We start from the raw sequence: 27,363 nt of genomic DNA, 5'->3' as shown, positions 1-27,363 counted from the left end.
CCCTTCACCACCACGGGCCTATTGCATCCCCAAATAATCATCCAGTCAGTTAACCATGTTGGGCCAGACTCAGACCCTGAACCTCTGACACGGCTGTCACCAGAGGCTGTGGCCTCCCTCTCCTACAGGCAGATTAAAGGAAGCAGCTGGTTAAGACCAGAGAGGACTGGCCATGGATGGCTCTGGCGCTGGGCGGACCTCGTGTGCACGCTGGCTCTGAGGTGCCAGGCTGCTCCAGGGCTGCTCCAACTCTGGTCCTCAGACTGGTTTGATCCGTCAGCTGGGATCAGCCTGCAACCCCATAACTCCAGAAACAGGCTAAGCCAGGAGACGCTACTTTGGTAGTTTGCCAGAATAATTTTATGGTTGCTGAGTCTGTCTATACCGCAGTTCGGGGGCTTAAGAGTTTGCCTGACTGTTTTCTATTTCAATTTTTTTCTACCCAGATGTTTTGGTTAAAACTCACACAATTATAAATTATCATTATTTCTTAGTCGATGACTGATTGAGACAAACCCCATTGGCTTATTACCAAAGACGACCCTTCACCACCACGGGTCTATTGCATCCCAAAAGAATCATCCCGTCGATCAACCATGTTGGGCCAGACTCAGACCCTGAACCTCTGACATGGCTGTCACCAGAGGCTGTGGCCTCCCCTCTCACACAGACAGAGCATCTAACTCTGTGACCAGCCAGGTCTTGACCTTCTAAGGTTTTTATGCTTCCAGGCAGAAGAACAGGGATAGTCACTACTACCCAGGACTCTCAAATGCCAGCCCAGTGCCACCTTCACCCGGCCAGTTCTTGTCTCCAGATCAAATGGGACCAAGGCCCAGAGAACGCATAGGGTTGGAGTGCTTCAATAGGACAGAGGCAATTTCCCTTTCCCGTTCAGATTCTTTATCGACAGGTGAGGTGCAGAGACACAGGTCCTTAATCCCAGGGACTCAGGAGGTTGAGGCAGGAGGATGTCAAGTTTGAGACTGTGCGACTTAGCTCCCAAAACAACAATAAAACCCTATTATTTATATACGATATCCATTTCTGATAGTTTTTGGATGAGAAAACTAATTTTACTGACATAAGTGAAGTAAACTGAATGTATAGACCCAAAACATACAATTTGGTCACCTTTAAAATAGGTATAGAAGCATAGAATTATGACTACAGTCAAGCTCACAAGCATTTCTATAACCTTGAAAAGTTTCTTTGGGCCTCCTGACAACCTCGTTCTCCCTCCTACCCTATCCCTAAGCAAACAAAAAGTCACTGATTTTCTTTCTGTCCCTGTTTTCCAGAATTTTATAAAATTTTCTAGAATTTTACATGAGTGAAATTATAGTGTCTGTACTCCTTTGGTTCTGGGCTCTTTCCACTCAGCATAATGTTTTAAATTTTATTTTATTTTATTTTGGGTACCAGGGATTAGATTGAACCCAGGGGCACCTAACCACTGAGCCACATCCCCAGGCTTTCTAATTTTCTTTATATTTGAGACAGGGTCTCCCTAAGTTGCTCAAGGCCTCACTAAGTTGCTGAGGTTGGCCGTGAACTTGCGATCCTCACGCCTCAGCCTCCCAAGCCACTGACTGTTTTGAGATTCCTCCACATGGAGACAAGCATCAGTGGTTCATTCCTTGTGCATTGCTGAGCTGTATTCTACTTGGTGGAATTTCGACTTCTGTCTTCTTTATTCAATTGGAAAAAAAAAAAAACATTTTAAAAAATTAATTTCCCTAATCCACCTGAATATATTCTAACAAGGAGGAAGGGAATTGAGAAGGAAAGATGAAAAAGGAGAAAATTCCTCCAAACTCATTCCCACCCCAGGACCTTTGCCCTTCCTCATCGCTTAATCCGGAATGCTTTCCAAATCTTGGTATACTTAACACCTTCCTATCCACATCTCAACTCTCAGATCACTTCTTCAGAGGCCTTCCAAGATCCCCCCAATAGTTTTTCCTATGCTGCAATCCAAGTCACTCTCTGTCAAATCATTTAGTTTTATTGTTCTCTAAAGCATTTATCATTCTCTGACTTTATTAAATCTGAGTGTGTGTGTGTGTGTGTGTGTGTGTGTGTTTTGGTGGGGGGGTGGTATTGTTTATTTTTGTTTGGTTTTGGTGCATCCCCTTCTTTTTTTTTAAAAAAAAAAAAAGAGAGAAAGAGAGAATTTTTAATATTTATTTTTTAGTTTTCGGCGGACACAACATCTTTGTTTGCATGTGGTGCTGAGGATCGAACCCAGGCCAGACGCATGCCAGGTGAGCGCGCTACTGCTTGAGCCACATCCCCAGCCCTGCATCCCCTTCTTTAAAATACAGCCTCCAGAAGGGTAGAGAAGGGACTTTGTGTGGTTCACCATTATATCCTTCCTGTCTAATGTACTAACTGGCTTGTAATAGATGCTCAGTAAATATTGGTTCAATAAATGCATAAGTGAATTGATGGATGAATGAGAGGGTAAATGCACCCTATAGATCAATTTGTATTTCTTAAAGTTATAAAATCTTTGGTTTGGAAAAAATCCCAGAACTCCCTAATATAAGGAGGATATTTCAATGCTACCCACCAGCATCGGCAGTTGCTTCCTGTTGGAGTCAGAGGCCTGGACGTGGAGACCGGCTTGGGGATGTGGTGAGCAGGCTGCCTGGGTGGTGCTCACTGGCTGCTGCACTCCCACAAATCATCTGAAAAGCTAAATCATGTTTAAATCCCCCTGACTGTGGCTACCGGGAACTATGAAGGACACTCACGCATAATTTACATACTGCCAAGGTCCTGAGAGCCTCTACATAAAGCCCCCGTGGGGCCCCCAGGCACTATTTTTGAGCAGGACATCAAGTGACAGATTAAATGGAGTCTGTTCCACCAACACGGGGTGGGAGGGGGGGGAGCCTCACCCTCCACTTGCTGACATCTGCAAACATCTTAAACCACAGTTGCTGTCAGATGCCTCCTGGGACAGCCCAGTATGACATGGGACACACATGCTCCTGTCCCTTCCATGTCACACAGCTCCACAGCAAACAGGTATGTGTGCTCAGACTCTCATTCCTATTCCAGATTCAAACCATAAAAATTGTTTTCTTCTCAATGCACAGGAGAAGGGGGCTTTGCAAGGGCACTTTGCCTTCTGCCTATAAAATGTTGGATCCCATTTGGTCACAACATGATGATGACACTAGTAATGAATCAGCCCGTGCAGCAACCATTAGAGGTTCTGAATCCAGACCCAACAGACATATTTCTGAGGGCAGAGCAGCTCATAAGCGAGGCTTTGCCACCCCAGCCATCACGGTGGGCTGCAGAATGTGCTACTGTAATCACCAGGTTGAATTTTTATAATCTGACAGAATGGAAAGCAGAAAAGCAAGGCCTATGACACTCCGAGTGGTTTATATATTTGGGGGACCCAAAGAAGAATAGTACTTTTCTTATTGTTTTGTTGTTTGTGCACGACTCAGAGAAATCTCCATAACAGAGCCAAATAGAATGACCAAGTGAATACAGGCTGGCACATCAGCGGAAGGCCACTTACATGTCCACCGTGTTCAAGAACCTTCCAGAAATATGAAGATGGTCTGTCTCTGGCCCAAAGGGCCCATATGCCTGATTGAACGTTGGTTCATGTGTGATCTGCTTCAGTGGTAAATTTCTTTGTTAGTGGGGACTTCCTGCTACAGCATGAGATATTCTCTGAGAACTTACCACTACACTGTTCCCTTCACCCCTATCACTGAACCAGGCCATAACACACCCCCAGGAAATCATCTATTTCATTAGTTGCTTGTAAGCAAGGAAAGGAAGGCCCCGAGTTGACTTTCCATTTGCATCCTCCATGACTAGCACATTACTTTGTTGAATGAATGAGTAAATGGATGGATGGACAGATGAATAGAGAATGATGTTTTAGCCACATTATATCATTTGAGCCTTACAACAACCCTGGGAAGTAATGATAACAGTTAACACTTACATTGTGCTAATTACATGCCAGTCACTGTTCTTAAATCTTCATACATATTAACTCTTTTTTAACCCTCTGGAGCCCTAAGAAATGAGGGCTATTATTATCTCCATTTAACAGATGAAGAAGCTGTTGCAGGCATTGAGGTCGCACTGCTAGCAGGAGGCAGAGCAGGCTCCGGGGTAGGTGCTGGGTAGCACTGTACTTCTCCATTAGCTGCACTTAATGGAGCAGGAAACAAAGCAATGTTAATTTCAATAAGGCTACCTGCTACGGACACACAGGCCTAGAGAGGTTAGAGCCAGGAAGTGAACCCAAATAGCCCAACTCGGAGTGCACATTCTCCAAACCCCAGTAGCACACATGGAAGAGGGAGGATCCACTGCAAACAACTGAGATCAGAAGAAGGAGCAGTGTCCTGGGAGCCGGGTGAGAAAACAGGCACTGGTTTGCTCTGCACCAACCTCCCAGAACAGAGGTGTTACAGGGTCCAGGAAAGAAAGGGAAAACAAAAAAGCAAACCTGGAAAACACAGGCTCCATTTCAACTCTCCTGAAATCATGTGGTTTTGGTTCCAGAAGGGGAAATTCGCGGGCATATCCCCGCGTTCAGACCCAGAACATTCATTCCAGCCTGAGTCAAGGTCAGAGAAGACCTGGGCAAGGTTCTTGCAGAAGTTACACGAATTACAAGCTACACAGAGCTTGGAGAAGACCTTTCCAGAGATTGGATTTTTACCACCAACTCTGTCCAAGAGTCTGGGACAGTAGAGTAACCCCTGATGACAACAGAGGCCAGGACAAAATGAAAGTTTACAGCCATGAAGAGGAAGAAAAAGCATTAGTGTGTGAGTGTGGATGGGTTCATAACTTAAGAGACAATTGCTTCCCTTTAAGAGGGCACATGGAAGCAGGGATACATGGGTTTGGCATTTGGACAGGTTAGTCTCTTAAATTTCCAACTCCACATTAAGCCAGATGTTAAGTTGGAAAAAAAAAAAAAAAAAGCAGTATTGTTACCTTGTCTGAACAGATGAGAAGATTTGGGAGAAAGAAATTATAGTGCAATAATGAAGAAAGCTTAGTCTGGGGCTGAGGATAGGACTTAGCGGTAGAGTGTTTGCTCAGCATACACAAGGCCCTGGGGTGGATTCCCAGCAGGAGGTGGGGAAGAAAGGAAGAGAGAGAGAGAGAGAGAGAGAGAGAGAGAGAGAGAGAGAGAGAGAGAGCGAGCTAGAGTGAGCAAGGAGGAACAGGGAGGAAGGAAGGAAAGAAGGAAAGAAAACTTGGTCAAACTGGAAAGGTGGGGATAAAGGGGGTGAGATAGTAGGCTATTCCCCTCCACCTCCACTTCCCACCTTTCCTTATACATATCTGAAAAGGGAAGGCAGCAGGTTTGAACCCAAAGGCTGCACAGGACCGACTGAAGTTCATTATGGAGACAAATTAAAGCTACAACTTTGACTCACATTGCAGTCCCAAGACACTTCTCTCCCTCAGAGGATTAAAAAAGAAAAAGGAAGGAAAAAAGAAAAGAAAGGGGAAAATAAAAAGAAGAAGAAAAAAAAATTAAAAAGAAGATCCCTCAAAAGTCAACAGAGAGAAATCCAGAGAAATGCTCCCTCTGAGAGTCATAGTTCAGCTGAGACATGTGGGATTTGCAAATTACCACGAACGTGAGTGACAGGCAGGCCTTGCTCTCAGGCAAGTGCCTGTACCCTGGAAGGGTTCTGAAACCAGACCTTATTGTTTCATTTTTTTCTACCAAACTGAAACCAAAAGGTGCTTGGCCCCATGAAAACGGATGGGGAGAAGCCACTAGGTAAGGTTTCACTGCAAACAGCCTTTTTATAAAATCAAAGCGCACATCTCTGAAAATTTTTTGATCTGCTCTTTTAAAATGAAAGTTTTGCTGAAAAAGTCACTTAGTATGATTAAAAAAAAAAACTTTGTTGCAAGTGATATGCTACATTAGTTCTCTAGGCATCCCATAGGGAGTCATCTGAGAGGATCTCTTTTAATGAATGGACAGGAGTTTCCCCGTAGAACTCGGTCCCTTGAAATACACACACAACCAGAGCACGGGATCCCCCAGATCTTACACCTGGTTTCCAGCTGAAGACACTAATGAGAGCCAATCACTATTCGCTGGATCCTGAGGTCCTGCTTCTTGAACTGGACGGGAATCTGTGCACCCTTCTGGGCTTCCAAACTTCCTACGACTAGGTTTCAAGAATTAGCTACACTCTATGTCTTGGTGATTTTCTTTCTTTTCTTTTCTTCTTTCTTTCTTTCTTTCTTTTTTTTTTTTTTTTTTTTTTCACGCTCGGAAAACCGCAAAGGGATTTAACCAAAAGGAAGCAAAGGTTTTCTTTTTATAAATTCGATTAGTCTTTTCCACTCTCTCTGCCTCGGGACATTTCCTTTGGGAGGAATTTTATACCCAGAGACCTCTCAGCGAGGCACTGTTGCATGCGGGGCGTAGTGAATTTAACAGCAAGATGCTCCATGTGGACGGAAAGTAAAGATCGGCAGACACTCGCAGTCGCTAACCAAGTCACCTTTTGAATGCTGGTGTGGGAATGGCCCTGCAGGGGAAGAAAGACAAGTTTGCGCGGGCAGGCAGTTTAGGATCCATGGCTGGGGTGCATACCGGCGGTTACCAAGACCACCTTCAGCTCGTCAGGGCCGAATTTCCCGCCTGAGCCGGCGCCGGGGCGCCCAGTCCTAGCGCTGCACCCGGCGCCCGTCTGGAAGTAGCCCTTGGCGGTGGACAGCGGGAGGCCCCCCAGAACGGTTCCTTTTCGCCTCCAGGACTCTGCTGCGGAGTGAGCGAGCATGCCAAGAGCGCACCGCTGGCATCGACCAGGGGCGGGGATACCCACCAGACACTGCTATGGCAGGCCTCGGGTTCGAAGCCTCTCTGGGTCAGAAGGGAATTAGGGTTTGAGCGACAGCAGACGGGTTAGGAGGGAGTTTCTGAAACTCCTAGAGAGGCGTAGTCCTGGGTTTGGGAAATAATCGAACCCACGGAGGGTTTTCCGAACTTGTTCTTTGCGTTATGCTCTTTCCCCTGCCTTCCTCTTCCTCCCACGACGCCAGCCCCAACCCCTAGAAGATCCCTAAGGACTCGGGTACGTGCCGCCTCAACCCTTCTTCCCAGTTCTCCTTCCTCAAGTTTCCAGAGTCAGAAAATACAAATAAACCCCGGATGGTTACTGCGGGTGCATCTAGGTAGCCCACCCCCAAACAGACCCAGACACACACGCACGCGCGCACACCACACACACACACACACACACACCCACACACACCCTCACCACCCGCTGTGACCCACCCACCGCCGGGTAGGGGAGGGATTGGGAACCTGATCTCCGGGCTCCTGTCCCGAACGTTTCCCCATCAATAACGTTGATACCATCGATGCTCCTCCTCCCCCGCCCTCCCGGGCGCCGCTGCCGCCTTTTTGCCGCTTTTTGCTAGGCGCAGGAAAATGAAACCTCCTATACCGCTCTCCTGGCCTCGGTGGGGGGCCAGCGGGGCCTGGAGACCTAGGAAGCTGGGTCGCCGGTAGGGCGCTTGTGGGGGGGGAGGCAGGGGGGGACGTTCCCAGGTCTGGGGTAGGGGCCCGTCCTGCGAGGGTGAGAGGGAAAGAGGGTCTGGGTCCCAGGCAAGGCCTCATCCCAGACCTGAGGTCAGACTGGGCCTGAGTAAGTGAAGTGACGCAGGTAGAAGCATCAGACCTCGGACTGGGGTGCCTCAAGGCGCTCTCCGCTTCCCGGGACTGACAACTGAACGAAGTCCCCAAACCCCTTCGCTAGGAATGCGGCTGGGGCCTGGAGCACAGCCCTGGGGCCCTGACAACGCACCAAGGACACTCCGGGTCTCGGGAAAACTGAGGCGGACATATGGGTAGAAAGACAGCAAACCCCCAGGATGGGAGTCTGCAGAACGGCCGAACGCCTCCCCCGGGGGTGGTTCCCCTCGGTCCTCGAGGTCGCGACCCTGGCGCAGCTGCTGCATTTCTTCGGGCCACCCCTATTCTCTCTCGAATCATCCCTTAAGTACCCGCCCTCTAGAGGAACCCGCAAGTCCCAAATTCTTCCTCCCAATTCCCACAGCAGCTGTCCCCATTCAGGGCCCGGAGGGCGCAACCCCAGGGAGAGCGCTTAGGTCTTTGGAGAAACTGGACATAGCGGCCACTAGAGCTGTGGCACCTAACTCGCACTCGCTGCTTTCTCCCGAACCTCTCCAAAAAATAAAAATCACCCCTACTGTCTTCTTTTTTTATTGATTTCATTATTTCTTAACATCGTGGCACGCGGATCGCCGCCAGCTCCCTGACACTGCAGCGCCCGCAAAAGCGAACCACGGAACTTGGGCCGGAGACAATGGCCCGTAATTGATGTATTGCCACCAACAATAAAGACCAATTCTCCTCTCCCCGCCATTCCGTCCGTCCCCTTCCTCCCATCCCCCTCTCCTCCGCCTCCCCTCTCCTTTCCCGGCCACAGAGGGAAAGAAAACAAACAAGAAATTAGCTGGGGACGCCGAGCGCAGAGCGAGACGCCTGCCTCTACGCCGTCGAGGACGCAGAAGAACGAAAAAAGTTATTAAAGTTTGGATTCCCCAATTAATTCGTCTCCGAGCTCCCATTTTTAATTAAACAGCGCGAAACAGCTTTTGAGGATTCATTTGGTTTGGTTGGTTGTGGTGGTGTCTCGCGGGGGAGGGAAATCTCCCCCCCCCCCCTTAATCTTAATCACACATAGAGCAAGTAACAAACACGTGTGAAACTGTTCCCCGGAGCTTCCCTGGGCGCACACGGTGCGAACCGGGATAAAGGGTTTGCGGGACCGCCAACTCCTTTAGGTTCCTAACAGCACGCGGTGGCCCGAACTTTCAAGAAGCCAAGAATGTTAGAGACGGATGAGGGAGGCTCCAAACGCAAGCGTACAGGAAAAATGTGGGTGCTAGTGCACGTGGCCGCGTTGGGTACCCGAAAGAGTGCGGGTTGGTGTGTTTTTGAGGACGCCTGTTTGCGGAGTGCGGGGGGGGGGGGGGGGGGAGGGTGCGGGATTTACACGTGCTCCTGCACACGTTCCCGAGGGTTTGGGGGAAGCAAGCCGCTCGCACCCCAGGAGCGCACAGATCTATCTTTGCCGAGGGATCTCTTTAAATATTCAGTGAGAAATAATGGCATTTGAAGCACCACCTATGGAAACATTATTATCTTCATTCTTCAACATCAGACCCACTGATAGCTTCGTTTGTCTTTTTATCAAAATCTACTGTACCCAACAGGACCTGGGGAGAAAAAGAGCGAGGCGGGGAAGAGGGGGAAAGACAGAGCCACAGAGAGAGACAGAGAGGTTGTGTTGGCGACCGAGCAAGGGCAGAAAATAAGAGGGAGAAAAGATAGAAAGGGCGAATAGGGAGAGTGAAAGAAGGGATAAGTTATACCAAGAAAAATAATAAAAAGTCAGAAAATAGAAAACAAAATTGAGCCGCACAAAAAAGATTTAGACAAAAAAAAAAAAAAAAAAACTTAAGAAAAAAGAGTCATTTAGGGGAGCGCGGTATGGGTCCCAAGTACCCGAAGCTCTGCTCGGGTGATTGGTGCCCACTTCGCGCGAACCGACTGGGCAGTACCCAGACTCAAGGGCGCTCCGGAATTGGGGCGTCCTTATGAGCCCTCTCCTTTCCCGATCGCGAGATAGGGCAAGGATTGTGTATCTGCACCCCCCCCCGCCTTCCCCCATTATTCAGCCGAAGTTTAGTTTAGTTTAGTCCTTCTGGTGCAGGACTTCGGGAACCTTCGAGCAAGGAGACCCCGAGGCGCGAGGGGAAGAGCTAGGCTGAGCTGAGGACGGAGCTTCAGGTTCGCGGGCGTCTGAGCCCGGCAGAGGGAGTGCGGGACCGGGGCTCCTGGCTCCAGGGCGCGGGTAGGGCGGCTGCATCCCAGCTCCGGGAGACGGAGATAGAGCGAAAAGTTTGGGCGCCGCGCTCGGCAAATGCCGGAAAAGTGGAGGCGAGCTTCTCTGCTCAGCCAGGGAGCAGCGGATAGGGACCCCCACCCCTCTCACTCCTGGCTCAGCACCGCCACCTCATCTCAGAGGCAGGGGGAGGTTCCCTCCCCCAGGGTAGGGAGCCCAGGGGTCGGGGGGACTGGCCATGCCCTGGGTCAGGGACTGCTGAGCCGCGCCTCCCAGGCCCCAGGCGCGCCACCGCGCGCAGGATAAGCAGCAACCCCTCCCCTCCCCCCCGGCCGGAGCTGAACTCGGAGCCCAAGCCGGTCCCGGCTCTCCACCCGCCCGGGGCTCGGCGGCGCCAACGCCGCCGCCGCCGCCTCCCCGCGGAGTGACGCGCCCTGCAGCCAACCGGGGCAGCCGGGGGGGAGGTTCGGGAGGGGTCCTGGGCGGAGCCGGGCCGCCCCCTTATCCCACCGGCTCGGGGCGCTTCTCCCGAAAACTTCAGCCCTAATTGTCCTGGGAATGTCCGAGGTAGAGAAAGGGAGCCAGGAAGCCAGCGTGAGGCTGGAGGATCCGGGCCCCCTGGGAGGGGGAAGACGGGGGTGGCGAGAGAGCTGCCCCTCCCCCCCGTCCCAAACCCATCACGTTCCCAAACCTTTCCTCGATCCTCTTCTCCGCGCCCCCGCGAGCCCGGGATCCAGGGCATGGAGAACTCGGGGCGAAGGCACTCCGAGCCAGGCGGCGGGCGGGGAGGCCTGGCCGCGGGCTGGAGGCGGACCGGCGTGGGGCTGGCTCTTCCCCACTCGCTTTTTTTTTTTTTTTATGAGGGTGGGGGTGGGCTGCTTTCTGGTAGCTCTTAAAGAAACGAAGAAACACTCACGAAACGGGACGCCCTCCCCCCAAAATCCCGCCACGGGACTCCCCCCCCCCCCGCGGGCCGGCGCTCGGCGTGCCAGAGTTGGGAAGTTCGCCGCGCGCCCGCAGCCCAGGTCCCCAGCCCCCGCCACCCGGCCCCACCCCCCGCCCGGGGCGGCTTCATTCCGGGGAGGGCATGCTAATTTGGGTCAGCCCAGCCCGGGATGGGGGGCGGGGGAGGGAAGGAGCGGGGGGCGCCGGCCGGGGCGCCGGGCGCGCAGTGGCGAGGAGGCAGGCCCCCGGCGGCCGGGCCGCGGAGTCCCGGGCGGTCGCGAAGAGGGTTAACCCAGTGTCGGGCGGCGCGGCTCACAGAGCCAGCCCCGCGGCCGGCTTATTGGGCCAGCGCGCGGAGAGACAGGGGTCTGCAGCAAATCACGAACTAATTGATTAAGGCGAGCGGGTTTGAATAGCGCTGGCCCGGTGCCAATCGCCTTTCAAAGAGCCCCTCTATGATTAATCGCAATGCATTATTGATAATCATAATTATAGCAGGACACATGCGCGCTGCGCCCGGGGCCGGGGAGCCGGGGAGGGGGCGGGCGGGCCGGCGGGCGGGGGGAGCCGCCGCCGCCGCCGCCGCTCGATTTCCGTAATTTTGAGAAGATTTTTTTTTAGTAATTTTTTATTCTGCCCCAGCTGATGTTTGAGCCAGCATGTCGCGGAGGAAGCAAGCGAAGCCTCAACATTTCCAATCCGACCCCGAAGTGGCCTCGCTCCCCCGGCGAGATGGTGAGTGCTCCGGCCCGCGCCGCGGACACACAGACACACACGCACTCACACGCACACTCGGACCCACGCACACGCGGCGGGCCCCCGCGCCCACTGCCCCTCCGCCGCCGCCGCCGCCGAGTCCCGGCTCGCCTTTTCGACTCGGCATATTTTTTTTATTTTTCTTTTTAATTTGCAATTTGCCTGGACTGGGCTTCCCACTGCCCCGGGGAAGGCAAGCACATCTCGGGGCAGGACCTTTCCGGAGTTGCAGTGTCCTCCTAGGGGAGGAGGGAGGGAATGCCGGCCTTACTTCTCCGTCCCGGCTTTTCCAGGGAACCCAGCCCAGGGAGAGCCAAGCCCCGGCTGGACCCCGGCCCCGCTCCGCTGGACCTCGGGCGTGGGTGCAGGCAAAGGCCGTCGGTGCCTACCGACGCGGGGCCCCTAGCGCTCCCTGCGCCGCTCCGGGGGCCCCCAGGCTCGGCCTCGCCGCCCCGGCCCTGCTGCCAGCGAGAAGGAAGTTTACTTGGTGCTAGTGGCTGAACTTAGAGCGTGTGGGGAGCTCCCTGCGCCCCTCCTTCCCACGCGCACACTCCCCCTCGGCCCGCAGGGCGAAATGAGGTGCCTTTGTGGGTTCCGAGCTGTAAGGAGGCAAGAGACCTGGGTCGAGGCGCAGCACCCTGGGGTCGCGGCCCGGGTGGATACTCTTTGCTGCCGGTTGCTCCCTCGACCGTGCAGGGAAACCGGGTGAAGTGTCGAGTTCCTGCTCCCCAAATTTATTCCCGCATCTTTTCTCCCAATACATGCACCTAGAGCCCCCCCTCCCCCAAAATCTTGAGGCTCCGTGTCTGCCCTCTCTGAATTGTGGTGCCCAGGACTTCCAGACCGGCCCAGGGAAAAGTCCGTAGGGGAGTTTTTCAGGGCTGGGGAGGGGGAGCAGGTAGCCAGCCGGAGGAGGCGACCCCTGACACAGAGGAGCCTCCAATGGAGGCTTCAGCTGCGGGGTCCCGAAAAGAATGGACAAGTCCAGAAAAAAAGTTTGTGAGAGGTAACTGCGGCCGAGAGGAGGAGAGATCCGGCCAGGGCATTAGGGATTCGGAGGGGGGATACCTGCTACTCTTCCCGGATCCAGAAGGTGTTCCCGGTGGCCTCGGAGCTCCCAGGCCTAGCGCCCGGAGGCGATGGAGCGGCGCCGGGGCTCCGGTCATTCCGGCGAGATTCTAGTCCCTCAGCTGCAGGAGGACGAGGGGCATCCTCGTTCGGGGCTCCGTGGTTCTGGATGCCTCTGGGGATGCTCACATCCCGGGGGACTTTGGGGGGTACGGAGGAGGGCGCTGGATCCCAGTAGAGCTCCTCCAAAGCGTGCCCTTAGGTCGGCACCTCGGTCCACCAAACTCTGCGGCCGCCCGGGCCCCACGGCCGCGGCGCTCCTTCCCCAGAGGCCTGCCTTTCCAAAGGTCTGGGGAGCAGGGACCGGCGCAGAACCCCGCAGCGAAGCGGAGAACCCCCCTCTCCCTTTACCTGGAGTCGGGAAAGGGGACTGCTGATGTGGGATCCCTGTAAAAAACTGGGAGACTTTAGACCGATTCAGAAGACTGCTTACAATACTTGGTCCTTCCCAGCACTTTCTCCAGCTTGAAGCCTTGTCTCTGCGATGTCTCAGTCCTGTGCAAAGAACCCCTAAAACCCCACTTTCTACCCCAAAAGGAGCCCCGGGTATGCAGGATAGACCAAGGTGAAATCACCCAAGGCCTCAGCAACGACTGGTGTATTTTTCCGGGTTTTCTCAGCTGGTTTCTTAGGCTTCTCGCCCCCACATCAGTGTTTCCTAAAGTTTCTGGTGAGACCTCTGGCTCTCTAATAATACTGTTTTTAAAAGCTAACAGTCTCTATTCGAAAAACCAAACCGAAAAGAAGACAAAGTTCTTCAGTCTATTTTGTAAATCTGGACTTTTTTTTTTTTACATTTTTTCCACCAATATTAATAATAATAATGACGGTGTTCGGAAGAAATGATGCTTGCTAGTTTTTTGCCTTTAGCCTTCTGGATCTGGAATTTTTAATAGTTAAGGCTTCTCATAAAGCGATAGCATAAAAGGAGTTCACTGCCTCTTACCATTATTATTTATTAGTACTATTTTTTTTTTTAGTTTATTTGAGCTTTGAGGTAAGTTAATTAAGTAACTGAGTCAAGTTTCCTTTCTCTTTTCTTTTTCTTTTAAGTTCTTTCTCTTTCTTCCTTCCTTTCCTTATTTTCCTCCAAAAAGCTAGTTCATTGTGCTAAAAAGCAGTAAACTGTTAGAGGCACCCTAGGAAATATCCCCTCCCGGCCCCTTTCCTCACCTCTCCCCACCCCCCTCCTCTTTTTCTTCAGTAGTAATGGTTTTAGGTTATGACTGTTTTTACATGGTTGAACAATAAGTTTGGGGAGAAGTTGCCTAGAGGGTAGATTTTGTAATAGGGTTACAGGATTTAGTGTGTTGTAATAATATTAGTACACAAGTAATCCTCCCTAACGCGTGACGTGCAGGAGGGCCTAACATACCCCAGTTCTTTTTATTTGGGAGTAGTTGTGAGATAAATGCAATTGAAAGTTCATGACATAGCTCAAGGTTACTTTAAAAAAGTCACCTTTCTGCAATGGATTCAGTAATCTCCATCCTTCTCCCCACTCAGAACACACACTTCAAGGAGTTGTTGGTGTTTTGCTTTGTTGCATGTAGCAAGGTTATTAAATTCTTGGAAGGCAAACCCTTATTTGAACATTCTTTTCTCTTGTGTCTTGAGATGTTCTGAAAATACAGCAAATGACATACCTGTCAAATGTTACCAAATCCAATCAAGTTTATGCTCTTCTTATACTCCGGGACCTCAAATTTTAGGACTTCTACCCAGAGAGAAACCTAGAAAAGTTTGTAGACCCCAGTTACAGTAGCCTCCGAAAGAGTGACTCTCCTGCTGTGTTGTGTGTCCTGTGTGTGTGTGTGAGGGTGAATGCACTTACAAAGAAAGCCCAAGGAGTGCTAAAGGGCACTAAGCTAAAGGATGGCTTCATTGCATCCAGTTGGAGAAAAGAAGATCATTTGGTCGATCTAAGAATGTTGAATATTTTCTTCTACTCTAGTGCAACTGTGATGCATGCTGGAAACAGGCTAAAATAAACTTGACAATTTTTGTTTTTTTATAAAGCCAAAATTATGGCAAACGTGAATTGTCTCAGATGATATTCAACAAGTCTCAAATTACTTGGTAGAAAGATGACCACCACTGGAAAGATTATTTACCAGGATAGATCATTCTGAGGAAAGGGCATATGAAAATCCAGTGATTTTATATATGTATTCTTTCCTACAGCTTTGGACTTCAAGCCTCTGTGTATATTGGGTTTTTTTTTCCTTTGGTGGTATTTTTAAGATTCCTGCAACTACATGGTGGGCCTATTTAGACTCCTTTCATTAATTAAGCTTTTTGGTGCTTAGCTTTTTCAAGAAAAATGTACTATTGGAAGAAAAATAAAAACATCATGATTTGCAGATAAAACACTAACTCTTGTATGAAGTATCATAAAAATTCCTCTTATTTATATTAATAATGAAATTCTATTATTTACCAACGTAATTTACTCATTGTGAGCAGCTTAATGGCAACACATTGATTCCTGGGACCAAAAGGTTAGAGAGAACTATAATTAATTGCTTTTTTTGAAAAACCGACACCTGCAAGATAAGGCAGTTGGAAAGAATTCATGTTTAATCAGGCCTATTTTAAGTTTGGCATAATGGAAGATTCTGGATAAGAAAATGCAAAATGTCTTTTGAGATTTGTTTCGGGCTGCAGATACTTCCTAAAAGGTTTAAAAAAAAAAAAAAAAAAAAAGCAAAGTCTAGTTGAGCATGAGATAGATAAAAGTGTGAAAATGAATTTGTGATACTGGGTGTTTGGTGGTTTATTTAACATCAAGTGCTAAATTATAGGTTATTCTTTGGGGTCTTAATTTCTTTTCTTTCCACTTTTTGGAGGTATCTAGTTGTCTTTACCAACAGTCCTTTCTTTAGAAGGCAGAAATCCATGTTTTTATAGTGGAAATTTTACCAGAATCTAGGGAAGAAATAAGCAGACAGGTTACATGTTTTTGTAATTATTAAAAGCCAAAGCTCTATGTAGTACCAGAACAAATTTCTCCTAGAGACTAAACAAGCAGATAGCCCTAAATTTTAAAATATTCTTAGATGGTCAAAGTAGTTGCAGTAGTTCAGTTTAGTAAAAGAGATGGTGAATTAACCTAAAAACTGACTCCCCCCACCCCCAAGAGAAAAAAAAGTTTGTGTGCCAGGCTTTAGAAAACCTAGATGTGTTGAGCTGTTTTAACCTTTGCTAGTCTCCTCCCATGCAAAGGTGACAAGGTCCAGATCATAATATGTCCTTCAGTATCTTCCCAGTGACCCCCAAATTGAGTCTTGCTAGTCACTTAGCAGGAAGTTAGTAGTTTATTTTAGTTTCACCTTATCAGCTTGGCTTCTTTTCCTAACCTTATTCCCCTGTCACCCTCAGATGCCAGACCCCCAAAGGGGAAGATTGACAGGTAGTTCCCATAGCTCAGCTTTACCCTCAAACAACAGGGATTTAGTTTCTTGTGCCTTTGCCAATGTTTATGTAGTCAGAGTTTAGATCTCGCCTTAAGGAGTCTCTCTTTTACGCGTCACTGGAATAGGAAAGCCACAAAGAAGTTTTTGAACAAACCCTTGCAACTGGAACCCCATCTAGTGTTCACTTTGATTCATCCATGGGGAAGACGGTCCCCCCTTTCATTTATTGTGTGAATGAGGTGGGCTTGCATCGCTACTTTGAAAGGAGTGTCTTGTCCGGGTTGTTATTTTTTCAGAGATTTCTCTTGTAGTCTTCCACGCGAGAACACGCTAATCCTGGCCAGCACACTGAGAGAACTTGAAGGGGGCCGTCACTTTTGTCATTAGGTTGCACATTGCATAGAGGAAACTCTAGACATTACAGAAAATATGCACAGCATATGCTATAATGTTTACAACTTCTTTGGAATCTTAAGTTGGACATTCAGATTGAGCCTTTTCCTAGGTCTGTGCAAAAGAAAGGAAAAAAAAAAAAAGGATCAATCAAATTAGCCTTTTCCCGAAAAGGAATAGCCTGTTAAAATTATGAGCCCCAAATCCACTATTATGAGAGGTTCTAATTTTAAAAATGTTAGCGCAGTCTTAGGTGATGGGAAGTACAGTGAAGAGTCTTTCTGAGGAGCTCCAAAAAAGAAAACTAAATCTGGTAGAGTTGGTGGGGGTTTTTTTGTTTGGTTTGGTTTTTTTGGCGTGTGTGTGTGTGTGTGTGTGTGTGTGTGTGTGTATGCTTTGTTTTTTTTTCCTTTCCTGGCTGGCTAAGCCTTTCTGTGTGGGGCATAGTTTTATTTTTATTTTCTCAGTAGACAGATATGCTAGAACACTTCAATTTTCTGCTTCCGATTCTGCAATGTTTGGTTCAGAAGATGAAAAACTGAGCAATTTGAGTTGGGCATCAAGTACCTATAGAGAACCACAAGAACTAACACATCTGGGATTTTAGGATAAATTTGGTGGCAGTATAAGATCACTTCCTTCCCCACCAAAAAGGCCCAGCAAACATCTTCTTGTGTGTATATACTCAGAAAACCACTGTTTCTTAAATGTTCCTATCTGACTAGAATTACAAAATTAATCTGTAGGCAAAATCCATAGAAAAAAAGAACTGGAATGTTATTTTCAGCATAGAACAAGGAACAAGACAACTGTATTTACTATAATGAGGTCACCAGTTGCAATCCTGTGTAACAGATTATTGAGAAAGATACAAGATAGCAGAGGGTAGGATAGGAAAAATGAATTAGAACATGTTCGTGTGTGTGTGTGTGTGTGTGTGTGTGTGTGTGTGTGTGTGGTGTGTGTATCTTATTACAACTTGAAGTATTCCTTTTGGTAGTTAAAGATTTATGCTAGTTTTTGTGTTTTGTCTTCTCTCTTTTAAAGTTGTTCCACTGGAATTCTATTCAGAATGCAGACAGATTTAAAGTTAGGTATTATTACAATGTAGTGACACCTGCTTTTAAAATACATCAAAATAGATACCAGGATTTGGGGAGGGGGTGGTTGGGGTGTTCGTAAACATCAGGAAATTAAATTAGTTGACTGTACTGTGAGATCAAATGTCAGCTTATTAAAATGCTGTGAAAATCTAAGCTAAAACATGGTCAACTTTTTGACACAAGTCTTTCTTAGAAGCAAACCGGAATTCAGTTTTAAGCATCCATATTTTCCATCCAGTTAGCACAATCTGAAATATAAAAATGTTCAGGTTGAGAAACTTGAAAATTCTCAAGTGAGTCTCAAAAGCAGCACAAATATAGAATTGGCGTGAAGGAAGGTACTGATCAACTGAATCCTGTAAAATAACCTTCCTTTTTATTTTCTTTATATATATTATGAGAATATCAGAGGTTTGCAAGTTATAAAGAATTAAAATGCTCTTTAATCGTGAACACAGATGTGCTAAATATTTGAAGCAACTACATTGTAATGTGTACAATTGATGAAGTCAGTTTTCTGATTCCCTTTGCTAGTTATTTAGTTCTGAATCTGTCATTATTTGTCTAAGCCCAGCTGACCAAGCAAAACTGTGTTTTAAAGTGGCTTTATGTTTTGATAAATGTGAGCTGGTTGAAAAGTATTTTCCACTGAATGCAGAGCTTAATAGAACATGCTGACATAATAGTTTTAATGCATTTTGTTGAAAATGTGTGAACAAACAGAATAGCTTTTGTTCCTTCATAATTGGCTGTAAAAGTAGATGGAAACATAACCATTACATATGGAAATGTGCAAAGAGAAAGAAATAACATTTCTGTTGAATATATTAGGAATTGCATTTCCTAGTTTAAAATAAGCATCTGAAATGGATGCATCATTTAAAATTGGTTGTCAAAATAAGAAGCTTTAAACAGAATTTTTGTCACATTATTTTTGTCGCAAGTTAAGCAACATAACTTTAGCAAATTTCATTTAATATTTTGTTTATATTATTTTAAGGCAAGGGGAGAGACAGAAAAGCAGCACCTTAAATGTGCATAGGAATCTGGTGCCAATTAGGATGATTAAACATTAAATTAAAACTGGATCATTATTGGTATTTTCTGCTACAACTACGGTTTGTTTGGTGTTGTTAATGCGTTTTGCACTCTAACCTCGTGGAGATTAAAAGATGGGTATTAGGAAAGCTAGCTTATTAAGTATAACTTAGCTACTAAAATAACACTCCCAGTGAATCGAGTGTGCATACATTTGGCATACTTTACTGGGGGTTCTGATCAACCTCAGCTTTACTTTAGGCAGATAGAGTTAAGGAATTTTCAAAAGTTAATATTTAGATGTTAGTTATATTTTCTGAAATACAGAACCACTCAAGCTTTTTAGATGCTTAATGCAAAAAAGGCAAACAGCTGGCTCTTTTGAGTAGACTAAGTTTACTGAAAAACAAAAAAAGGCAGCTTTTTGATTTTGCATGTATTCATATCCGCAATTACTTTTTTCCCTACAAGTTTTCTGGGAGATTCAATTTGGAAGTCATGGAAACTACCTATTATCTGATTCAGTTCTGCAGAAAAGCATGCAGGGAGGTAATCCTTGAATTAAACAGTTTTTTTTTTCTTTTTTTTTTCTCCTCCACAGCCTTCGGAGATGACCACACACCATTTGTACAACAGAAGTTGGTGTTCCCCATGCTGGGCAAACAATGGGACGCCATCCTGTCTTTGAATAGGATGTTAGCTTGGAGTTGGAGATTTTTATGTTTAATTTACAAATGGATCTTACTGAGGAGACATCTGAGCAACCAGTGGAAACAAACACAAAATAAAGGGATTTTTATAAGAAAAGGTTCAGGACAATCTGTTAAACAATTGATAACAGTTAAGAGCAAACTGTTTTTAAAGGCATTCAGTCAAGGAGAATTGCAAAGCATTTCCAAACTCTGCAGCAAGTATGATTTCTTACAGGATGGGAGCGCGCCCCTTAAGTTGATATTTAATCAGAAATGTGAATCTCATGCCAGTTTTTACAGATAGAACACTTTTGATGAAATATTTAGAGGCGCAATGTTGCCGTTTGGAGCACACAGGCGTATTTTCCCCATTAGTGGGATAGTAGCCAGGGTGGCATTCTTTAATTTTAAAAATAAACACACCACAGGGTGATACATAGGTGCCAGGCAGGCCTCGTAACGGATTATGATCATTGTGTTTCTGTGCATTGTGTGTGTGTGTGTGTGTGTGTGTGTTGCTTTCCCTTTTGTGTTCAAGTGAGTCTTAAGGAGAGCGCAGGAGGATTTGTTACTGATGTGACTAAAGTGTGTTTGTCACGGATCAGACTTTGCTCAGGTTCGAGGTGGGGGCTCGAGGTGATTTTCACGTTGTCAGTCCACGGCTTGGCGATATGCATTTCTTTTCCCTCTTGTCAACAACTGATTGGAACCTGAATGACTACAAATTAGTTTAGTGACAGAACAAACTGTCACAGATACCTCTGAATCTGTTGAAAATGAATAAGGTTGACAGAAACTCAAGAGCCTAATAAGTCCTCAGGACGGTTGCTGGACCCTCTCTGGATGGGCAGATAATCGGTTATATAAAATATTGGAAATCAATATTTTGCTATGGAATTTCATTATGTACCAATGTCTTCCATTCATAGTATTTTATATTTTGATGAATTAGCTGAAGGCCATCACTATCTGGGATACTAGATGGATGGGGGGACTCCTCCACACCCTTAAAAATTAATGATGAGTATCCCCAGGTAATATCAATTGGTTTTGCAGGGAGTAGAGTTTTTGAGTTTTGCAGTTAGAAAATAATTAACCTTTTATTTTTATTTTTTATAAGTCATCGATGTCAGCGAGTCCTGGCTCCCTTTCTAACCCTGCGCCCTTTGCTGTTTGTAGGAGACACCGAGAAGGGTCAACCAAGTCGTCCCACTAAGAGCAAGGATGCCCACGTCTGTGGCCGGTGCTGCGCCGAGTTCTTTGAATTATCAGATCTTCTGCTCCACAAGAAGAACTGCACTAAGAATCAATTGGTTTTGATCGTAAATGAAAACCCAGCGTCCCCACCTGAAACCTTCTCTCCCAGTCCCCCTCCTGATAATCCTGACGAACAAATGAAAGACACCGTGAACAAAACCGATCCACCAGACTGCAGCGACCTTTCAGAACCCAAGGGACCTGACAGGGAGGAGTCCATGGAGGTGGAGGCCCCGGTCGCGAACAGCTGCAGCAGCGGGAGCGGCCCCACGGGCCGCACCACCCCACGCTGTGACAGCAGCAACTCCACAGGTACCTCAGCGATCACAACCTCTCTACCTCAACTCGGGGACCTGACGACACTGGGCAACTTCTCCGTGATCAACAGCAACGTCATCATCGAGAACCTCCAGAGCACCAAGGTGGCGGTGGCCCAGTTCTCCCAGGAGGCGAGGTGCGGCGGGGCCTCGGGGGGCAAGCTGGCCGTGCCCGCGCTCATGGAGCAGCTGTTAGCGCTGCAGCAGCAGCAGATCCACCAGCTGCAACTGATCGAGCAGATCCGTCACCAAATATTGCTGTTGGCTTCTCAGAACGCAGACTTGCCAACCTCTTCTGGTCCTTCTCAAGGTACTTTACGAACATCTGCCAACCCCTTGTCCACGCTAAGTTCCCATTTATCTCAGCAGCTGGCGGCAGCAGCTGGATTAGCACAGAGCCTCGCTAGCCAATCTGCCAGCATCAGCGGTGTGAAACAGCTACCCCCAATCCAGCTACCTCAGAGCGGTCCTGGCAACACCACCCTTCCATCCAGCAGTGGCACTTCTCCCCACGTTAACATATTGGCGGCAGCAGTTACCACCCCGTCCTCTGAAAATGTGGCTTCGAGCGCGGGTGCCTCCCATGTCAGCAACCCAGCGACAGTCTCAGCCTCATCCTCACCAGCTTTTGCAATAAGCAGTCTATTAAGTCCTGCATCTAATCCACTTCTACCTCAGCCAACCCCTGCTAACGCGGTTTTCCCCAGCCCTTTGCCCAACATCGGAACAACTGCAGAGGATTTAAACTCCCTGTCTGCCTTGGCCCAGCAAAGAAAAAGCAAGCCACCAAATGTCACTGCCTTCGAAGCAAAAAGTACTTCGGACGAGGCGTTCTTCAAACACAAGTGCAGGTTCTGCGCGAAGGTCTTTGGGAGCGACAGTGCCTTGCAGATTCACTTGCGTTCCCACACCGGGGAGAGGCCCTTCAAGTGCAACATCTGCGGGAACAGGTTCTCCACCAAGGGGAACCTCAAAGTCCACTTTCAGCGCCACAAAGAGAAGTACCCTCACATCCAGATGAACCCCTACCCCGTGCCTGAGCATTTGGACAACATCCCCACCAGTACCGGCATCCCCTACGGCATGTCCATCCCTCCGGAGAAGCCAGTCACCAGCTGGCTCGACACCAAGCCGGTCCTGCCCACTCTGACCACTTCCGTCGGCCTGCCGTTGCCCCCGACCCTCCCGAGCCTCACACCCTTTATCAAGACGGAAGAGCCAGCCCCCGTCCCCATCAGCCACTCTGCAGCCAGCCCCCCGGGCTCCGTCAAAAGTGACTCTGGGGCCCCCGATCCGGCCACGAGAAGCCTGGGTGGGCTCCCAGAGGAAGCCGAGGGGTCTGCTCTGCCACCCTCCAGTGGCAAAAGTGAAGAAAGTGGCCTGGCCACCAACTCTGCCCCGACAGCGAGCAATAGCACCCTGAGCTCCCCAGCGGCCGATGGTGGCCCGGGAGGTGCCACCACCTTCACCAACCCCTTGTTGCCGCTCATGTCAGAGCAGTTCAAGGCCAAGTTCCCTTTTGGGGGACTCTTGGACTCAGCCCAGGCGTCAGAGACATCCAAGTTGCAGCAACTGGTAGAAAATATCGACAAGAAGGCCACTGACCCCAATGAGTGCATCATCTGCCACCGGGTCCTCAGCTGTCAGAGTGCCCTGAAAATGCACTACCGGACACACACTGGGGAGAGGCCCTTTAAGTGTAAGATCTGTGGCCGGGCTTTTACCACCAAAGGGAACCTCAAAACCCACTACAGCGTCCACCGGGCCATGCCCCCTCTCCGCGTCCAGCATTCCTGCCCCATCTGCCAGAAGAAGTTCACCAACGCGGTGGTCTTGCAGCAGCACATTCGAATGCACATGGGAGGCCAGATCCCCAACACCCCCGTCCCCGACAGCTACCCCGAGTCCATGGAGTCTGACACAGGCTCCTTCGATGAGAAAAATTTCGATGACTTAGACAACTTCTCTGACGACAACATGGAAGAGTGTCCTGAGGGCAGCATCCCAGACACACCCAGGTCGGCGGACGCGTCCCAGGACAGCCTGTCCTCTTCCCCTCTGCCCCTGGAGATGTCGAGCATCGCTGCTTTGGAAAACCAGATGAAGATGATCAATGCCGGCCTGGCCGAGCAGCTGCAGGCCAGCCTCAAGTCGGTGGAGAACGGCTCCGTCGAGGGGGACGTGCTGACCAACGACTCGTCCTCGGTGGGCGGTGACATGGAGAGCCAAAGTGCTGGCAGCCCAGCCGTCTCAGAGTCTACCTCCTCCATGCAGGCTCTGTCCCCCTCCAACAGCACCCAGGAGTTCCGCAAGTCACCCAGCGTGGAGGAGAAGCCCCAGAGAGCGGGGCCAAGTGAGTTCGCCAACGGTCTGTCCCCCACCCCAGTGAACGGGGGGGCTCTGGATCTGACATCTAGTCATGCTGAGAAAATCATCAAAGAAGATTCTCTGGGAATCCTCTTCCCTTTCCGAGACAGGGGTAAATTTAAAAACACTGCTTGCGACATTTGTGGCAAAACCTTTGCTTGCCAGAGTGCCTTGGACATTCACTATAGAAGTCATACCAAAGAGAGACCGTTTATTTGCACAGTTTGCAATCGTGGCTTTTCCACGAAGGGTAATCTGAAGCAGCACATGTTGACACATCAGATGCGAGACCTCCCGTCGCAGCTCTTTGAGCCCAGTTCCAACCTTGGCCCCAATCAGAACTCGGCGGTGATCCCCGCCAACTCTTTGTCATCTCTCATCAAAACAGAGGTCAACGGCTTTGTGCATGTTCCTCCTCAGGACAGTAAGGACACCCCCACCAGTCACGTCGTCCCTTCTGGGCCTCTGTCATCCTCTGCCTCGTCCCCAGTCCTGCTCCCCACACTGCCCCGGAGAACTCCCAAGCAGCACTATTGCAACACGTGTGGCAAGACCTTCTCCTCGTCCAGCGCCCTGCAGATTCACGAGAGAACTCACACTGGAGAGAAGCCCTTCGCTTGCACTATTTGTGGAAGAGCATTCACTACAAAAGGCAATCTTAAGGTACCCCACTCCACCTGCTCCCCGCCTGTCCCCCGCGGCCCACCTCGCTGCCCCTGGTACTCTGTAGTACAACATGCTCCTGGAGTCGTCGGCCCAGACACCCAGGGAAGATGTTTCCCAAAGGGAACCTGCTGCCCTGCACGCGGCAGGCTGGGGAGAGATGGGGGTGCCTGGGAGGGTCGGGATAGTGGCAGGGAGGAGGACAGCCTGCAGCTAGCTGCATGTCACAGTGCCTTGAATAATTTGGTACCTAAGCGAAGCAGCGGCCTCTCTCTGTTGTCTCGCTAAGTGCACCAAATGAATTGCTTTACCTACCAAATAAGACAGCCTGGTGTTGCCATGGGGTATTGATTAAAGACCTCCATGTGGCCTGTGTGCTGCCCGTATCACTTAATAATTACGGTTCTCCTTGGCGTATGCAGCTATTTTTCATAACTATGCAGTCCAGCATGGTTTGTTTTTCTAGAAACAATAACGTCACTGCTCTGCTAATGGGTATTATGATAATTGATTATACAACATTTCCTACTGATATGTGTTGGAAATAAAGCAAATATGCTTACATTCTAGAGCAACAGTTGAGCGCTCTTACTGTGTACATTTTTCTGTTGACAGAGTATTTCTCTGGAGATTGCTGCCAGTAATGCAAGATGAATAATTACTTTCTGGCTTTTCTCTCCATATGCCGGGCCCTCCAATGGGTAATCAGTGAGGGGTACTTTCTTTCCATCTGAAAAGGACATTTATAGGGTAAAGGGTGTCAGATACAATACTTACCATTGCAATGAGAGTGGACATAACAATTCTAACCCTGAAAGGAGCTATCTGCAACTGACTGGCCTGCTTGAGGCCATTATAAGCTAAATACGGGTAATAAAAAAAGAGTAAGCAAGACATCTTGCCCAGGGAGAGGAAAGATGGCCCAGGGCTGCGGAGACCCAACACGTTATTACTAGTCCACGGGAGTGGATGGTTCCCGTTCCCTGCTCCACCATCTGTCATATAATAAGAATAGACATTTGGGCCACTTGCTTTGTCAGTGTTGGGATATGAGTTGAGACAGATTCAACTATTAACTTCTCTTTCTTTTTGTTTTCTTCCCCCCACCCCACCCCGCACACACCGACCCCACATCTCAGGTACACATGGGCACGCACATGTGGAACAGCACCCCTGCACGTCGGGGCCGGCGGCTCTCTGTGGATGGCCCCATGACATTTCTAGGAGGCAATCCTGTCAAGTTCCCAGAAATGTTCCAGAAGGATTTGGCGGCGAGGTCAGGAAGCGGAGATCCTTCCAGTTTCTGGAATCAGTATGCAGCAGCGCTCTCCAACGGGCTGGCGATGAAGGCCAACGAGATCTCTGTCATTCAGAACGGTGGCATCCCTCCAATTCCTGGAAGCCTCGGCAGTGGGAGCAGCTCACCTATTAGCGGGCTGACGGGAAATCTGGAGAAGCTCCAGAACTCGGAGCCTAGCGCTCCTCTGGCCGGTCTGGAGAAGATGGCAAGCAGCGAGAACGGAACCAACTTCCGCTTCACCCGCTTTGTGGAAGACAGCAAAGAGATCGTCACAAGTTAAAGCAGCAACAGTTCTACAGACATAGCATTCCCGTTCAGAATGCGACCTATGGTGGCCTCCTACCCCTCGCCCCATCCCCCTTCCTTTTGGTCCCCCGGGTCTATGAACTACAACATTATGAAGACATTCTTTTGTACCTTGTTCAACTTCTAGAGTTCTAAGAAAGCTTATTTATTAGTGATATAACCTTGCTTTGCGAACAGAATGCAAGCATTAACTTTGGTCTTCTGTATTTTGGACTAAATACTAATTGACTAGAGTGCTATAAACTTGCTGTAACATTTATGGCAATTGCAAGTTGCCCTGCTAGGCGGTCTTAATCTGGCATTAACTTATTTTCTATATCCAGTTTAATATGAACCTGGTGTTGATGCAATGCCTCAGTGATGCATTAGGTCTCTAATAAAGTCTGTATATAAATGTACACTTTGATCCTGCTGGAAAATTTTATCAGCAAACACATTGTCTAATCTTTCAAAACAGATTTAAGGAAAGGACTGAGAGTACACACTGAACAGTGTGGATCTTCAAAAGGTTTGGGGTTTTTTTTTGTTTTGTTTTGTTCCATTTCTATTCTAAAATTCAACCTGCTTTTGTTTTGTTTTGTTTTGTTTTTGTAGATTTAACCATTTCCGTTTTGAACTGCTCTTTGTATTGTGCTTTTTACTTGAGGTCTCTTCAATGTTAATAAGTTTCTGTACAGTAATAAGCACGCAGAATTCTTTATAGAGAAAAAAAAATCAAGTGTTGTTTTGGTAGTTGAAACTGAGACGTAACATTTTGCCTTGTAGGTATATTCACAATAGAAAAATGTGTGCTGGAATTTCACAATGCTGCTAAGTATAGCATCTTGAACAACCTTCAGTGGAGAAAATGTAGATGCTCTTGTATATACAATAAGAAATATCACTTTCATTAAAATGTACATATGTTCCTTACAAGAGCAAATGCTTCTTCTTGATCAAGAGAGCAGGTATAGTGTTTGTTTATTTTGTATTAGGTATGGAAGAAAAAAAAATTGGACTGTTACATGCACTTTCTTGGAAAGTTGAAAGGAAAGGGGGGGTCCAATTTTCTTTAACATTTAATACTTACTAACAACAGAGATACTGTAATTTTACTCAAGTAATCAAATACATTTTTTTTTTGCAACAGATAAAACAGCATACTGTGTCTGTGTTTTCAGAGTGCATTTCTATTTAGCCAGGCCCCTACATGTATTTTAACATTTCCCCAGGTGCCAGTAAATTGTGTATGTGAGCTAGTATCTTTCTCTAAATAAGAAATTGTAAAAGGCATAACAGAAACGAGTTTGAATGGGCCTATGTTTCCTTTTCTTTTGAAATTTGGAGACCCTAGATACTTCCCCAATATCCATTACTTGTGTGAAAATGTATTCACAGTCTCTCTACCCTCCTCAACCCCCATTCCTCAAGAAAAAAACATGAAATAAAATGTTGTCGTTGGAGATCTCATCCTGACAGGTAGGTTTCCTTAAGCAGGATATTTGGATTTAGATTTCAGCTTTAACTATTCTGGTTTCATTTCACTTGATTCAGTGGCATGTTATTTTTTTTTTTTTCCAGGCGGCTCAGAGCCGCATTGCTAGAGAATTCCCGATGCAGCAGGGTTATATAATCTGACTCTGAAACTGGGCCTCAACCCAGTGAGGTCAACATGTTCTTTATTTAATTAGTCTTTTAGGCATTTAAAAGCACATGCATATTTAAAAGAAAAAGTCTATTATAAAGGATATGTAGAATCGACTTGAATACATTTCATCAAAATTCAGTTTGATTC

General features: G+C 47.9%; 1 protein-coding gene across 1 annotated transcript; it reads left to right on the top strand.

Moving 5' to 3' along the window:
• Positions 1-11,512: 11,512 nt before the first annotated feature.
• Sall1 (spalt like transcription factor 1) lies at positions 11,513-25,563 on the top strand. The gene is made up of 3 exons (XM_077105862.1): positions 11,513-11,588; positions 20,559-23,983; positions 25,123-25,563. Exons 1-3 carry the CDS (start codon positions 11,513-11,515, stop codon positions 25,561-25,563), a joined length of 3,942 nt encoding a protein of 1,313 aa, XP_076961977.1.
• The last annotated feature ends 1,800 nt before the right edge of the window (positions 25,564-27,363 follow it).

Source organism: Callospermophilus lateralis, chromosome 18 (genome assembly GCF_048772815.1).
Source record: "Callospermophilus lateralis isolate mCalLat2 chromosome 18, mCalLat2.hap1, whole genome shotgun sequence".
NCBI classification, from domain to species: Eukaryota; Metazoa; Chordata; class Mammalia; order Rodentia; family Sciuridae; genus Callospermophilus; species Callospermophilus lateralis.
The sequence above is the reverse complement of the archived record's forward strand: the minus strand, read 5'-3'. Positions and strand labels throughout refer to the sequence as shown.